We start from the raw sequence: 475 nt of genomic DNA, 5'->3' as shown, positions 1-475 counted from the left end.
ATGGGGTGCACCCTACGAGCAGAAGACTAAGGCAGGAACGTGGGCAGGTGGTCAGCATCAGGAGGGGCGGACGTCCAGAGGTTCTAGTGCATCTGAGGCTGGAAGAGGGTAGCACGCTGCGCTTTTGGGGAGCTTTCCTGAGAGCACTAGGATTTCGAGTCCGGGTTGGAAAATACAGACTTTACACTGCGGGGATTTTAGTAGTCCAGTCAGGTTTGGTGGGGGCCGGGAAACTCAGTTCGTGTCAGTCAAGCTTTGAGTTCCCGTCAGACGGCATGGGTGTCGCGGGAAGGATCGAGGGCGCCAAGTCGAGGGTGCCTGGGGGAAACTTGGGGTCGCGTGGTGGTCACGGGCGACTCTGCTTCCGGAGTGGGACACCTCGGACCGGGTGCAGGCGGCGGAGTAGGCCCGGGATGGGCGCCGGGCCGGGGGTCGCGAGGGTCCGCCGATACCTAGTCCTCGGCTTAGCCCGGCG

The 475-nt window shown here is 62.7% G+C and overlaps 1 protein-coding gene across 1 annotated transcript in view; it reads left to right on the top strand.

Moving 5' to 3' along the window:
* The first annotated feature begins 275 nt into the window (after window positions 1-275).
* The window catches only part of Usp24 (ubiquitin specific peptidase 24), a 145,345-nt gene continuing 145,145 nt past the window's right edge, over window positions 276-475 (top strand). The window contains exon 1 of the mRNA XM_010610426.1: window positions 276-440. Coding sequence (XP_010608728.1) covers window positions 276-440 — 165 coding nt within the window. The remainder of the gene's footprint in view (window positions 441-475) is intronic.

This window comes from Fukomys damarensis, unplaced genomic scaffold (genome assembly GCF_012274545.1).
Source record: "Fukomys damarensis isolate Sample0158 unplaced genomic scaffold, DMR_v1.0_HiC HiC_scaffold_23, whole genome shotgun sequence".
NCBI lineage: Eukaryota > Metazoa > Chordata > Mammalia > Rodentia > Bathyergidae > Fukomys > Fukomys damarensis.
This window is presented reverse-complemented; position numbering and strand designations above follow the sequence as displayed.